Source organism: Canis aureus, chromosome 8 (genome assembly GCF_053574225.1).
Source record: "Canis aureus isolate CA01 chromosome 8, VMU_Caureus_v.1.0, whole genome shotgun sequence".
NCBI classification, from domain to species: Eukaryota; Metazoa; Chordata; class Mammalia; order Carnivora; family Canidae; genus Canis; species Canis aureus.
This window is the reverse complement of record NC_135618.1, coordinates 37,808,253-37,820,768: the sequence shown is the minus strand read 5'-3', so window position 1 is coordinate 37,820,768 and position 12,516 is coordinate 37,808,253. Positions and strand designations below refer to the sequence as shown.

The 12,516-nt window shown below is 61.7% G+C and overlaps 1 protein-coding gene and 1 long non-coding RNA gene across 3 annotated transcripts; one reads left to right on the top strand and one right to left on the bottom strand.

Annotated features, from left to right (window-relative positions):
* Positions 1-4,382: 4,382 nt before the first annotated feature.
* Positions 4,383-11,585, bottom strand: LOC144318752 (uncharacterized). The gene is made up of 2 exons (XR_013384787.1): positions 10,720-11,585; positions 4,383-10,293 (listed from the first exon to the last, which is right to left on the bottom strand). It is a non-coding gene; the product is annotated as an uncharacterized LOC144318752 (long non-coding RNA).
* On the top strand, positions 5,347-12,511 carry CIAO3 (cytosolic iron-sulfur assembly component 3). 2 transcript variants are annotated; one of them, XM_077905990.1, is made up of 11 exons: positions 5,347-5,504; positions 5,942-6,028; positions 7,575-7,718; positions 7,996-8,128; positions 8,579-8,713; positions 8,974-9,092; positions 9,297-9,426; positions 10,137-10,209; positions 10,659-10,796; positions 11,230-11,387; positions 11,611-12,511. In XM_077905990.1, the coding sequence occupies exons 1-11, from the start codon at positions 5,439-5,441 to the stop codon at positions 11,847-11,849; spliced, it is 1,422 nt and encodes a 473-aa protein (XP_077762116.1). In that variant the 5' UTR covers positions 5,347-5,438; the 3' UTR covers positions 11,850-12,511. The 2 variants fall into 2 exon arrangements, with proteins under 2 accessions (XP_077762116.1, XP_077762115.1); XM_077905989.1 differs by having other exon boundaries at positions 5,942-6,037.
* Positions 12,512-12,516: the final 5 nt, after the last annotated feature.

The window sequence follows — 12,516 nt, the reverse complement described above, 5'->3', positions numbered from 1 at the left end:
GGGACAGCGCAGCCAGGACCTCACATTCTCATCCAGGCCCACCTGCCAGCCGTGGCAAGTGCCATCCTAGCCCAGATCCCAGCGGGTGTCTCCTGCAACGCCTTCCAGCCACTACAGGAAGAGGTGGGAGTGGGCAGCCCTATGGCTGGACTGGGGAGGGGAGCCTGGCCGGTGACCCCACCCGCGTGGCCGACCCGGAGCGAAGGGCTGCAGCAGTGCCTCCCAGCTGCTCCTGGAGGCGGCACCCTACAGCCACCGCAGCATCTGCAGACCCCACATGATGTGCAAGGCATGCAGGAGGGAGATCGAACATGTGGGGCCGCCCTCACTGACTCCCCCCCCCAGCATAGGTTGGGGTCCTGGGGCAGCAGCCAAGAGCCGTGGCTGGGCCTGCTGGCCTCCTCCACACGGATCTGAATCACCCCAGGCACCCTCTGCTCCTACATGTCCCACGTGCCCCAGGACAAACTCCAGCTGTGGCTGGATGCGCACCTGGGAAATGTCTTTCCAACTCCGCACCTGCTGTGTGGGGGCTTGAGACAGTGGCATGAGCTCGAGGACAGTGCAGCACAGCCAGGCAGGGTGCTTTGGGGTGGGACAGGTGGCTCACTGAGGGCCAGGCTGACGGGCAGTGCCCAGGCCCGGGTCCGGGTCCTAGATAGGCTCTGGTTAGAGCGCCCAGCTAGCCGCCTTCTTCATGGCCTCAGGCACCACCACCCAGGAGTAGGACGTGGACTGGATCCTGGACCAGCTCTCCCGTGGAGCCCCCTTGGTGAGCTCAGGACTGGCCGGTGGCCCCCATGTGGCAGGTGTTCTGCGCATGGTCTGAAGCCTGCGCAGCCAGGGCCCCTGGGGTGACTTGCCCCTCCCTCCCACCCTCAGACTTGACCTGTGCCCTGCTTGGCACCACAACCCTTCATGGCTGGTCACTTCTCAAGAACCTGCCATACCTACAAGGACCTCACTGCACTTCAGGATAGCTTCCAGGGCTGGGTGACAAACCTTTGGTAGGGCTGGCCCACGTGGCCATCAGAGGGTGACACTGCTTCCTCACTGTTCCCTGGCTCTTAGCACACGCCCGCCTCCCAGCACCCCTGCAGTCAGGATGGCCTCTGGGAGCAGTGGCCCAGATTGGGGTCCCAAAGGTCCCAGGGCGCGTGGGCAGTCAGGGCTGCCCAGGGTGGAGGTGGCCCCAGGTCAGAAGGGGAACCGACGCAGAGATGGAGAGACCAGCCTGGACCTCCGGGAATTGCGGACTGCAGCTCTCCCGGGTCAGAGCCAGGGAGGCATGTCATCCCAGACGCGGGTGGAGTGAACCCCCGTGGGGTCTTCTGTTTTGCAGAGTGGCTCCCTGCCCCACGTCTCTACCAAGGCAGCTGGCTCCTTCCTCCCAGGCCCCCAGCATGAGGAAGACCTCATGTCCTACAGAGCGTGGGGCACCCTGTCCCCTCACCTACTCCTGACTCTACAGCCCAAGGGAGGGGAATTGGAGGCTGTCCTCCAAGGAGACTGTGGGGGCAGGAGGGAAGGGGGCCCGGTGGGAGGTGTCTTCTGAAGAGGGCCCATGACCTCACCAGCTGGAACCTCTCCAGGCTCGGCTCTGGGGCCCAGTGCTCAGGGTGACCCTCCCACAGGCAGCAGGCCAGGCTGGGTTCCGGGTCTTGTCTTGGGTGCTGCCCTGGGCGATCCCCGCCCCAGCTCCGTGGAGCACCTTGCAGGGTCCTTCCGGGGCTGCGGGCGCTGGCTGACAGGTGGCAGCATCAGAGGGGCCACACCCAGGGCCTCGGGGGTCCAGGGAGCCTGGGAGGCAGGAGGCAGCTCAGACACGGCAGCAGGGCAGGGATGACACCGTGTCCCCAGAAAGGATTTGGGACATGGGCAGAGGATCACATGCTGCTGGGCGTCAGTGGGCCAGACACGCACGTGGACACGTGGTGACCCTCAACCCCAGGGAGGTCTGGGGGAGCGGCCCTTTCGGCGTCCTCGCAGGGCAGGGGTGGGGGGCAGCATCGGGGCCCCGCGAGCCCCCAGGGGATCCTGGCCTGCCCTGCCTGCTGCGCGCCCTCCCCGGAACCCCCCCCCCCGCCCCGGTCCCCCAGGAGCAGGTTGCAGGCCTCTCATTAGCGGCTAATTGCTGCCCGTAGCCTCCCGAGGCTGCCACCGGCTCACACCTGTTGACAAGCCGTGGGGCCGCGGCGGGAGGCGCTAATGATGCGCTCATTGCCCTTGGTGGTTTCCTGCAGCAAATACAGGGTGGCCCGGCTCAGCCCAGGGAGCGCTCGGCTTTCCGGGGAGCCAGGCTGCACCTGCACTGGCCGGGGGACTCAGACGGGGCACCCGGATCCCACACCAGAACCTGCTTGTTCTCCCTGGATGCTGAGAACAAGGGGCACGGGGGGCACCGCGCGTGGGCCCCTCCCCACCGTCCCTCCAGAGCCGCAGCCTCACAGGGTGGAAGGGGTGAGCGGCTGTGCCCACACTCCCCCAGACAGGGGAGGACCCCCATGACCCACAGGGACCTAGGCTGATTTACCCAGAAACTCCCGAGCGTGCAGACCCTCACCTGGCAGGGACACCCCCAGCTGGCCACCCACACTTTACGAAAAGCACGGGAGCACATTCAGGAGGCTGGACATTCTTGTTGGGGCGTGAGGCCGGCCTTGCCCTTCACAACTCACCCTGAACGGCCAACTAGTGACCTTCCTCCCAGGCAGGGGTCCTGCTGCAGCCGGAAGCCCCTCCCGTGCCCGTCCCTGGTCTGATAGTGGGCCCCCGGGCCGCTCCTGCACACATCCTTCCTCCTACACCCGGCGGGGCAGGGGGAGCAAGCCCCACTTCTACTTCCCAACGTTTTGCAGATGCCTTGATATACCACACAGCAACACTGGACGATGTAGTAAATGTTTTGAAATCACATGTTTAAGATTTTTTTTTTAATTTTTTATTGATTTAAGCAATTTCCACACCCAGCACGGGCTCGAACTCATGACTCCAAGATCAAGAATTGCAGGCTCTTCCACCGGAACCAGAACAGGAGCCCCTGAGCATTTTTTTGAAGGACAAAACGCCTTTTACTTTTCCCGACCCTGGATCCTTGCTGCCTGCCTGCAAGACACCTGCTGGCCCAAGCCTGGCTGTCGGACAGGCTAGCCCGTGTGGTCCTTCCCAGCCCCGCACCTGGGCCAGCGCAGTCCACACAGTCCACAGACCTGGGGAGACGTATCCCATACGCAGCTGACCCTGAGGGTCCCACAAAAACTTGGACATGAGGGGGACGCCGGGATGGCTCAGCAGCTGAGCGTCTGCCTTCGGCTCATGGCGTGATCCCGGGGTCCTGCGATCGAGTCCCCCAGCAGGCTCCCTGCAGGGAGCCTGCCTCCCCCTCTGTGTCTCCCATGAATAAAAAAATCTTAAAAAAAACATCTTGGACATGAGGGCTGTGGTGGGTTGAATGGTGCCCTCCAAATAATGTGTCCCCCAACCCTGTAAATGAAACCTCATGTGGAAATAGGGTCCTTGCAGATGTCATCAAGGACGTCAGGACGAGATCATGCTGGTAGGAGTCTGGGCCCTGAATCCAGTGACAGGAAAGAGGAGGAGACACGCGGGAGCCCTGCGACGGAGCAGCAGAGGGCTGCCCGGGACCACCAGCAGCCGCACCAGGCAGGAAGGGGCCCCGGAAGGGCCTGCCGACACCGTGGCCTCGGCCTTGTGGCCTCAGCAGCTCTGAGAGGATAAACCTCTATGGTCGTAAACCCCAGCTGCCATCCCCCGTTGCAGCAGCACTGGACACGGACACAGGGCCGGCCCCTCCCACGGCAACACTGACGGCCGCCTGCATGCGGGGGCAGCTGCGTGCACCTTGGTGGAACCGTGCCCGCGCCCACCCGGAGCTCCGGTGGCCAGCCTTGGGCAAAGGGGGTCCTGTGGGCACACCCGGAGCGGACACCCAGGTCCACGTCTGTCCCAGTGCAAGGAGCAGGGCGCCCACGCCCCATCGCGGCATCCTGGCGGTGGCCCAGGCTGGCCACGGGCCCCGTTTCCCCCCGCGTGTAAACCCTGGCATTGCACACGGGAAACGTACGGTAAATACTCACTAATGATGATGATGAAACAACCTGCAGGTGTGAGAGCAGGTGCGTAGAGGAGGCAGGTACGGGGTTGTCTCCAGGGCCCTCGTGTGTACGTGTGTGATGCCAGGACCTCCAGTCAGAGTTCCTGACCCAGACACTGTCTCCGGGGACGGAGGCCCTGAGGCTTCGAAACTGGGTGGACCTGGGCGCACGCACTGTCCCCACTCTTGGGGTCACCTTGGGGCAGCGGATTTATGGAGATTCAGACTCATGTACCATACCATCCACCCACTAAAAGGTGCAATTCAGTAGTTTTTGATACACAATTTATACGTTACATTATTATATACACAAAAGAATGCGCCATAGGACCTGTGTAAGCGCACGACTCGCAGGCATTCGTTGCCTTCAGTGTGGCGCAACCACTCCTGCTATTTCCAACACTTTCCATCGTGGCACAGTGAAGCTTCCTGCACCGCCCCTGGCAACCTTGAAGCTACTTAGCATCTCCGTGGAGTTCCAGGTTCTGCGCACGGCCTAGGAACGGAACCCTACAACATGTGGCTTCTCTCACTGAGCATCAGGTCCTCAGGGGTCAGCCCCATGGCAGCAGGTGTCAGTGCCTCGGCCTGCTCTGCAGCTGCGCGACGATCGTTGTATGCCTGGACCACAACTGGCCTACCCACCCAGCTGCTGACGACACTTGGGCTGTTCCCACCTGTCATCCACCTGGTTTGCTTCTACAGACTTGGGTTCCAGGGGAAGGAGAGTGAAGCCCGCCCTGCAGGGACGCGGCCCCGCACGGCCCTGCCAGCCTCCGCCAGAGCCCCTCCCGGGGAAATCATCGCTGTCATTCCCATCCGAACGGCCCTCATCCTGCCCCCATCTCCATGGCACCTGCTACTCTTCTCACTTTTATTTTGTAAACTGCTCGGGGGCATTTCAGTGAAGCGGGTTGTTTCGTGCTCGCCTACTTCTAAGAACCGCTTGTGCTCGTTCAGACCTCGGGCATCCTGTCTGAGACCTCGGTCAAGCATTGTGAGGACTGGGATGGCTGGGGCCGGGAAGCCCCCACCCCAGGGCCGCTGCTGATCAGGCAAGGCCTGCGGGGCCGCACACCTGGCCGGCAGGTGAGCCCCGGGGCAGGACGCGTCACGGGTCCGCGCGGCGCCGGGAAGGTGGCCGGCTCGTCCGCGGGGCTGCACCCGCCGGCAGGGGGCGCGCGCCCTGCTCCAGGAGCCCGGCCGAGGGGCCAGGCGCGCATGCGCTGCGCGGGGCGCTTTCCGGCAGCGTGGCGGAACAAGCCGGCCGTTTCGCGGCCTTTGACGACCTCCGCGCCCCGCGCCCGGCGGCAGGCTTGGCGCCATGGCGTCGCCCTTCAGCGGGGCGCTGCAGCTGACGGACCTGGATGACTTCATCGGGCCGTCTCAGGTGCGCCGGGAGGGGGACCCAGAGAGCCCCGCCGCGTACCCGGCGCTCCTGGGGGAGAGGGGGGCCGAGGCCGCCGGGGGGTCGGGCTCGTGACGCTGCCCGCGCGGGGGACGTGGGGGGGCTGTGCGGGCGGGGGGAGGGCGGAGGGGTCGAGGAGGGGGGAGGCGGGAGGGTAGGGGGGTGGGGACAAGGGGAGGGGGGTCGGGAGGAGGGGGGAGGCAAGGGGGGCTCAGGTCCCGGCGCGGGCAGGCGCCGACCTCCAGCCAGAGATGCGCACGCAGCCCCTGGGCGTCCTGAGAACGATGAGGTCCAGGTGAGGTCAGAGCCCGGGGCGCGCGGGTGGCTGCTGTCCCCGCTGTCCCCGTCCCCGTGCGACTGAGCCGCGGTGAGCGCCCCGGTGCCCCCAGCGCCCCGACTGCTGTCTCCTCCCGGAGCAGGACTGCATCAAGCCCGTGAAGGTGGACAGGCGGCCCGGAAGCGGGGTGGCCAAGATCCACATCGAGGACGACGGGAGTTACTTCCAGGTCAGTCCGGTAAGTTCCAGCCCAGGTGACGAAAAGCGCGATTTTGCTGCTCTTTCCAGTGATGAGCACGAGGATCGTGGGGCCTTCCGCAGTGGTCGGATTCCCTGAAGGCCAGGAGGATGTTGCTCGTAGTGACGCTGCTCCTTAGGTGGTTACAGCGTAACTAGATCCTGGCCTAGTCGGCTATGAGGACTCCCAAGAATGGCCGTGCCATCCTGGGGACCACAGGCATGGGTGCACCTGGCACGGGAACTCCTCCAGGCAGGGGAGGAGCCTCCAGTGGCACATGGCAGGGCTGGGGGGACGGGGATCAGGCATTCACAGGGAGTGAGCAGGCCCCCTGCTCAGGCCAGGAGAGTGACCCTGCAGCACACCGCAGCTCCTGCCCAAGCTAGCACAGCCCAGGGGAATGCCACCTTGGTGTGGGGTGGGGTCCACCTATGAAGGGGTCCAGGAGAGGTGCGGCCGTGCTGTCCCAAGCAGCAGTGGTTGATTTGGAAAGAAGTTGGGAAGCTTATTCTCTTGGCACGAGATCAAAGCCTGAGTCTTTAGGCTCATCTAACTCGAAAGTTAGGGTACTTTCAGTCCTGAGCTCAAATTGGGGTTTTGGTGTGAAGCGTAGCCCTGATGAGCTGGGCTGGAAGGGAGACCCCGTCTCCTCAGCCCCTGGGTCCCATTCTGGGCCCCTGCAGCTCGCCTGGCCCTGGCTCACACTCTTCTGAGCGTATAGGGAAGTACAGGGGCTCAGCTGGGTCGCTGGCACCTGGGGAAGTGGCAGGGGGTCAGCCAGGACGCCGACGCCCACACCAGGTTCTGCATCTGTTTGCCATCTGGCTGTTGCCGCCCGTGTGTCTGTCCCCCCTGGGGCTACTGCTCTTCACTGAGCAGAGCGCCACCTCTCTCTGCCCTCTCTGCCTTCATCTCAGCCTTGCCTTTCTCATCCTGCTGTTGGCCTCCGGCCTTTGACGTTTTCCCGTCTTCACAGCTGCACGAGTGCAGACTAGGAACCTCTGTGCGTGAGTGCAGACAAGTCACCTGCTTCTTTGCAGGTTTAACACCCACGTTCCACCCCTGACAGGCTACAGGCCTCATTAATATGATTCTGATGTGCCAGCTGATCCTGTACCAAAGATAGAATTTGATGGAGCTAATTAAGTCTAGAATATGTATAGAACGTACATATTTCTGTAACAGATATTTAATCTTTAAAAATCCCGTAGCGGGATCCCTGGGTGGCGCAGCGGTTTGGCGCCTGCCTTTGGCCCGGGGCGTGATCCTGGAGACCCGGGATCGAATCCCACGTCGGGCTCCCGGTGCATGGAGCCTGCTTCTCCCTCTGCCTGTGTCTCTGCCTCTCTCTCTCTCTCTCTCTCTCTGTGACTATCATGAATAAATAAATAAAATCTTAAAAAAAAAAATAAAAATAAAAATCCCGTAGCTTTCAAAGCCAGCCAACTTCCATGTTGGTTGTCGGAGTTGTGAGCCAGAGAATAAAGGTTTCCTGTAGGTTCTGTCATTGTGAGAGCTCATGTCCTTGTGGCTGCAGGATGGAGGTACCCAGAGGCTGGAGAAGGCAAAGATCTCGCTGGATGACTGCCTGGCGTGCAGTGGCTGTGTCACCTCGGCGGAGACCGTGCTCATCACTCAGCAAAGCCACGAGGAGCTGCGGAAGGTCCTAGATGCCAACAAGGTAAGTGGTGGGCAGTCTCGGAGACTTCTTTAACTTGACATCAACCCCTGTATCCTTAGCTGTTGCCTTCAAGGGCAGCTAATCTCCAGGTGACTCCCACATTTTTAAAGTGTCATCAACGGTATCTCAGTACTTCAGTGCTACACTAAAGTGTTGGGCCCTCCACGTGCCTAAACATGACACGTCCTGACGGAGGTAGGGCACGCTGTCTCCAGCACCAGATCATGGGGACTCCGTGTGAAACACACCAAGTGAGCACGTGCCCCTTGCTTTGCAGACGGCAGCCCCGGGGCAGCAGAGGCTGGTTGTGGTTTCTGTCTCGCCCCAATCCAGAGCTTCGCTGGCTGCAAGATTTCAGCTGAGCCCTACGGACACTGCCAGGAAGCTGACCGCATTCTTCAAGAAGATTGGTAGGCACCAAACGTCGTGTGAGTGCTGTAGCTCAGCGTGGGGGGGTCCCGTGAGGGGGCTCCTCAGGCCTCCGAGTCCCTGAATCCAGACACTCCAGACTGTTCGGAGTTGACTTCAGCCCGAAGTTTCGGTTTGACAAACGGGAGCTGTGCCTTAGCGGGGAGCCCCCTGAGTCCTCTCTGTGCTCTCCCAACCTGGAACTCACCCACTCCTCTCATTGGTTTTACATGATCATCATCGAGGCCCGTTTCCCAGGTCCCCGTCAGGTTGTAGCTCAGATCCACTTTGGGTGACTTCTGTGCGTCAGAAGCTGGGCTGGGAGGTCGTGGGCTGGGCAGTCGTGGGCTGGGCACTGCAAAGGGTGTGGCTTGGTCCTGGGCTGTCACCGTGGGCGCAGCTGGGGCCATCCCACCGTCCTTCGTGGGGGTGAGGTGGTGCTTGCCTTGCAGGGGTGCACTATGTGTTTGATACCGCCTTTTCGAGGAACTTCAGTCTCCTGGAGAGCCAGCGCGAGTTTGTGCAGCGGTTCCGAGAACAGACCAACTCCACGCAGGCCTTGCCTGTGCTCACGTCCGCCTGCCCAGGTGTGTCCACGCTGCAGGCCGTGGGTAACAGGAATGCTCGATGCGGCAGCGTAGGCTTCTGGTCTCCTCGGCAGGGGGAGCCACCTTGAGAGTCCCTAGCTCCCCAGACCGTGATCTCACAGATGCCAGCGGCCAGTGAGTGACAGCAGAGCAGGGGCGGTCTGGGACCGTAGCCCCTTGTACGAGTAGCTCCACCCCAAGAGCATCATGTCACTCACTGGCTGGTGAGACGGCCCTTTTGTTCCCTGTGTCGACCGCAGGCTGGATCTGCTATGCTGAGAAGACACACGGGAACTTCCTCATCCCTTACCTCAGCACTGCCCGGTCCCCACAGCAGGTCATGGGCTCCCTGGTCAAGGACTTCTTTGCCCAGCAGCAGGTAACAGGAATGTTCCATCTGTGAACCATTCACTGCCATTGTCCTGAAAGATGAGCCAAGATCTACAATGTCCACAGGCCCCTACAAAGAAGCTCACTCACGTCCTGGCCGCTGGCCGGCTGTGTCACCCCCACCTCACCTGATGGGGGCCCCCTTTTACTGCTGGGTCAGGCAGCGATTCCACATTTCCACATTTCTCGGCAGCATTTGACCCCCGACAGGATCTACCATGTGACGGTAATGCCGTGCTATGACAAAAAGCTGGAAGCTTCCAGACCAGACTTTTTCAACCAGGAGCACCAGACGCGTGACGTGGATTGTGTCGTCACCACAGGTGTGGGTCCTGCTGCCCTGAGTCCAGGGCATGGATGGCGTTGCCTGGGTTCTGCCCACAGGCCCCGGCTGAAGCTGCCATCCCCTGTGCACGAGGCACCCCCCGCCCTCTCCTCGGAGCCAGGTCCTACTTCACAGCTTCACAGCTTTACAGCTGTTCCATGATCTTGGCGACCTGTGATCAATGGGCTCCCCTCACCCCCCGCACTACCTGAGTGTTTGCCCTAAAACAGTCTGCGTGGGAGGTGTGCCAAGATTCTTGTCAACTGCTCTGACTCACGTGGGTCTCCCCATTTCTGAGTTGAGCAGCCTCAGAGAGTCTCCCAGGTACTTAAAATACAGAGAAATAAACGCTCAGGAGCCCGGACAGCAGTGGGGAAAGGTTTCCTGCATGAATGTGGCCCTGTCCACCTGTGGGGAGCCGTGACCACACTGCCACGGGCACACCTCGGGGATGGGCCTGCCCACCCCCCACCGTGCTACCGTGAGGGTGGGCTGCAGGTCTGGGGAGCAGGCTGGCTCTTCTGAGAGTCTTCAGAAGTAGAGTCCTTCCTCGCCTCTGTGGCCAGGCTCGTCCTCCACCCTTAGGCCAGGAGGTGGGCGTTTGGGTGTCCAGAGCCAAAGCACAGGTTGCAGACGATGTGAGTTTCCTCAGTGTTTTTTTGGTGGAGATCTCAGCTGAAGAGCGTCTGTGCTGGGGTCTTGTTGTAGGAGAAGTGTTCAAGTTGCTGGAGGAAGAAGGGGTGTCACTCTCAGAACTGGAGCCAGCCCCCCTGGACAGCCTGTAAGTCAGCATCTCCTGCGGCAGAGGGGAGCATGTAGTCTGGCGTCAAGGTGCTCGTGACGTTGGTGGGGGGTTGCAGGTGTCCTGGAAAGCAGCAGAAGTGAGAACATGGGGTAGGCCCCGTCCCCTTCCTCTCCCCTGCCATGGCTTCCTTCTGGGTGATTCCATGTCTGCCCTGTGACTTGTCCACAGAGGTGGTCAAGTTCACGAGATGGCCAGTGGCCACCTAACTGATGGTCATCGAGCTAACCCCAACTTGACATAGGTCTGAGCTCCTCAAACAGGTTACTTGACAGCAGGACAGTCATCCTCCCACCTGAGCTACCTCCTGACACCCAGAAACCCCCAGGTCCTGGACTCTTTTCCCTCAAGTGTGAGAGACAAAGGTTATCCGAAACCTCCATGGACAGTAGCCCTGCTGCCACCTGAGGCCGTGCCTTGCTCCCCAGGTGTAGCAGCATGTCTGCCCAAGAACCCAGCAGCCATCGGGGTGGGGGCTCCGGGGGTTACCTGGAGCACGTGTTCCAGCATGCAGCCCGGGAGCTCTTTGGAATCCACGTGGATGAGGTCACCTACAGACCCCTGAGGTCAGTGGGAAGGGCTGGCACTTGGGGACAGGGCAGCCCATCAGGTTCCCTCGCTGAGCTGGGCTTGGAGGACAGCAGGTTGGGTTTGATGAAGACCCAGGGCACCAGGTAGGAGCTGAGCCCTCCTGTCTGGCGAGAACTCTCCAGAGCTCTGCCTCCCCATCACAGAGGTCAGTGTCCCTTTGCACCCCCCAGTGGTCTATGGGCTGTGGTGGCAAGGTGGTGCGCCTGGCACAGGGGATGTCCCGACACAACACCCCGCCCCGGGGCCATCCTCGGGAGGCAGGGGGCTCCCATCCTAAAGATGAGGAAATTTAGCAGAAGTGAGCTTTCCACCCTCTCCTTCCTCACTATCCACCGAAGAGCCGGGTAGCTCGACCAATGTGCCTGCAGGGGTGGGAATGGGAGGGAGCCCAAGCTGTGCTTCCCTCAGGAACAAGGACTTCCAGGAGGTGACCCTGGAGAAGGAGGGCCGCGTCCTGCTGCACTTTGCCGCAGCCTACGGCTTCCGCAACATCCAGAACCTGGTGCAGAAGCTCAAGCGAGGGCGCTGCCCGTACCATTACGTGGAGGTCATGGCCTGCCCCGCAGGTAGCTGTGGTGTGGCCTGCTCCTCAAAGACCGCGCGGGGCCCTTACCAGTACCAGGGCCGGGGCAGCGTCCCGCCAGGGCAGGAGGGGTGGAGGAAGCCTGGTCTTCTCCCCCACCTGGGTGGTCGGGGGGCGCAGGACAGCCGGCGTTGGGAAGCGGCGTGCCATGCCCCCGAATGCAGGTGTCCTCCTATAACTGCTCTCACCTGTCTTGTCTCCTCCAGGCTGCTTGAACGGCGGAGGCCAGCTCAAGGCCCCCGACATGCCCAGCAAGGAGCTTCTCCAGCAGGTTGAGATGCTGTACGGCATGGTTAGGACGGAAGTACCGGAGAACGTGCCTGGCGTCCAGGAACTGTATAGGAGCTGGCTGCAGGGTGAAGGCTCAGAGCAGGCTGGCCGCCTGCTGCACACAAGCTACCATGCGGTGGAGAAGGCCAGCTCCGGCCTCAGCATCAGGTGGTAGGAGGCCTCCTCACAGGTCTGCTGGGCCTACCACAGCCAGTCTTGGGACCCCAGGGATCACCCCCAAAACATCGAGCGGCAGGGATGTGTTGGAACCCACACAGAAACAGGACTCGGACCCATAGCCAGTGAAGGTGACCTCAAGCCTGCACTCACCCAGACTCCCCATGGCAGGAGGCCAGAGGTTCCCTAAGGTCCCAGAACCTCCCCGTGGGCCCAGGTCTGTGAGCAGTGTCCTCGTGAGGGCCGGTCTTGTGAGCAGCTTAAGGCAGAGCTGGGACCCCTCCCCATGTCTGGAGTCACCCCCCTGAAGCAGGGTCGGCCAGGCTAGTCAAGCTCCTCGCCCAGGGTGAGGAGCCCTCCTGCACTGGTCAGCAGTGGACGCTGGCAGGAGAGGAGCACCCAGCCCACAGCACGTGTGCTGGGGATGGAGTACCTGTCCCACCTGGAACTGGGTGTTGAGGACGCCGTGGCTTCTGGGACCTGAGAACTTGCGTTTCTGGGCAAGTTCCAGGTGGGAAGCAGGTTCTGTTGATCAGGCAGGAAGTCCCATCCCACAGCTGGGCCACCCCAACTGGGTGGGGGAGAGGACAGATTGCGCTGAGCCCGCCAGGCCTGTCACCACAGAGCTCCAAATCTAATAAAGGGATCTCTGAAAACGGTTCCAA